The sequence below is a fragment of the Gobio gobio genome (genome assembly GCF_949357685.1).
Source record: "Gobio gobio genome assembly, chromosome: 7".
Taxonomy (NCBI): Eukaryota; Metazoa; Chordata; class Actinopteri; order Cypriniformes; family Gobionidae; genus Gobio; species Gobio gobio.
In genome coordinates, this window is record NC_137103.1 from 58,213,511 (window position 1) to 58,215,887 (window position 2,377).

The 2,377-nt window shown below is 59.5% G+C and overlaps 1 protein-coding gene across 1 annotated transcript in view; it reads right to left on the minus strand.

Annotated features, from left to right (window-relative positions):
* LOC307128807 (protocadherin 8) overlaps positions 1–2,377 on the minus strand; it is a gene marked incomplete at both ends in the record, with an annotated part of 28,060 nt that overhangs the window by 8,650 nt on the left and 17,033 nt on the right. The window contains 4 exon segments of the mRNA XM_079820790.1: positions 104–379; positions 381–479; positions 481–867; positions 869–2,371. Coding sequence (XP_079676916.1) covers positions 104–379; positions 381–479; positions 481–867; positions 869–2,371 — 2,265 coding nt within the window.

Consider the following 2,377-nt stretch of genomic DNA (forward strand, 5'->3'; position numbering starts at 1 on the left):
CTCTCTCTCTCACACACACACACACATACTCACACACACACACACACACACACACACACACACACACACACACACACACACACACACACACACACACACTCACATCTATGTTCCTCCGGTATGGTCTGCTGAACTCCTCTGCCGTGGCCTGGACGCTGCTGTGGAGCTCCTCCGGTGTGCCGATGACGGCCGTGGAGTGAAACGCGTGTGTGTCGAACACACTGGCGCCTTGGTCGGAGATGACGGAGAGCGCGTGCTTCTCGGTAGAGTACGGCATATCCACCGCGTCCGGGAGCTCCGCGCATCTCTTCTGCCCGCGACTTCTGCACAGTATGCATGATAAGACAGCCAAGAACAGCAGCGAGGAACCGGTCAGGCCCCGCTATCAGGAGGAGCGTCCAGTGTTTGGGTTCCTCCTCCTCGCGCTCCTCGTAGAAGTTCCCGTTCGCGGGCGCAGACTCGCTGACGGTGAAGTGAACCGGTGGCGCTCGCGGTCTGCGGCGGGTGGCCGTTATCGGTGACCGTCACCAAGACTTTCCACAAGTCGTACTCGTCGATTTTGCGATTAATGTATATTTCACCCGTATTCGGATCGATCGCGAAGCCGAAATCGCCGTGAAGGTTGTACGTGAGCTCCGCGTTCAGCCCGGCGTCCGCGTCTTTAGCCGTGATCCGGGTCACGATGTACCCGGGCGGCGCGTCTCTGGGCAGCTGGACGTCGGCCGACCCGTTGTTGAGCGGCGGGTGAGTTATAATCGGCGCGTTGTCGTTCTGATCGACTATATTGACCACGAGTACCGCGGTGTAGTGAAGCTGCGGCCATCCTCGGTCGCTCGCCCGGACGCGCAGATCCAGCCTCTCCGTGACCCTCGTGGTTGAAGCTCTGCAGCGCGTAAACGTTCCCCGCCTGATTCATGATGGCAAACCGGGACACGCGGTTCGTGTCCGAGTCGAAAAGCTCGTAGCTTATTTCCCCGTTCAACCCCGAGTCCTGATCGGTGGCCAGGATGGTGGTGATGTACGTCCCCGGTAGCTGATTCTCCTCGATGAAGCCTTCGTATATCTTGGCGCTGAACGCCGGGGCGTTATCGTTGACGTCCGTGATCCGTATATCGTAGTGAGTTACCGTGCGTAACGGCGGTACGCCGAAGTCCTCGGCAACCACGGTTAAATTATACTCCGCAATCTTCTCCCGGTCCAGCGGTGCCACGGTGACGATGGTGTAGCTGCCCTCGTACGCCCGCTTGAGCCGGAAGTTCCCGTGCCCTCCGTTCAGAGTGCAGCTCACCTGCCCGTTAACCGCGCCGTCCCGGTCTCGGATGCTGATCAGAGCCACCAGGATGTCCACACCTGTAGCTTCACTGACGTGCGCGACACCGTCGGTCACCGGCGCGATGGACGTGATGATGATTTCCGGAGGGTTGTCGTTCACGTCGATGATGTTGACGGTGATTTTGCACGGGGACGGTACCGGATTGTGCCCTAAATCACTGGCTTGCACGTCGATTTCATAAACCTCCTCGTCTTCATAATCCACAGGGCTTTGCAATGACAAAACCCCGGTTTTGTAATCCAGTTTAAATAGTTGCCGGATCTTCGTGGTCACCTGTTTACCGAATTCGTACACGACCTGCCCGTTCGGTCCCTCATCCGGGTCCGCGGCGGTGAGGTCCAGCAGGAGGGATTCGGTTGGGGTGTCCTCCGGCACGTCCACGGAGTAATGGCTGTGCTCAAACCGAGGGCTGTTGTCATTCGAGTCCTTCACTCTGATGGTGACATTAGTGGCACCGGTTTTCTCCGGTTGCCCTCCGTCCGCCGCCACCAGCGTCAGCGCGTAAAGCGCTCGGGATTCCCGGTCCAGCTCTTTAACGAGCACCAGCTCCGCATATTTAACCCCATCCGCTCGCGTTATGACATCGACGCTGAAGTGAGTGTTCTCGCTCAGGTTGTAGCTTTGGATAGAGTTCGAGCCCGCGTCCGCGTCCTCCGCGGCGTCCAGCGCGATGCGCGTCCCCAGCGCCGCGCTCTCGGAGATCTCGACCGCGCACTCGGCTCGCGGGAACACCGGAGAGTTGTCGTTGACGTCCAGCACCTCCACCTCGACGTGGAAGAGCTCGAACTGCTCGGCGGACACGAAGGCGACATCGAAAGTGATTACGCACCGCGGGTTGCGCTTGCAGATGCGCTCGCGGTCGACGCGCTCCTCCACCGTCAGCCGCCCGTCGCTCTCCCGGAACCGGATGAAGGATCCGGTGGACGGACTCATGAGCTTAAACCTGATGCCGCTGAAAGAGCGCGTTTTGTCCGCGGTCCAGGTGACATTGCCGGCTAGAGTTCCGATGAGCACCGGCGGCCGGAGCTCCTCGTGTATCTGATA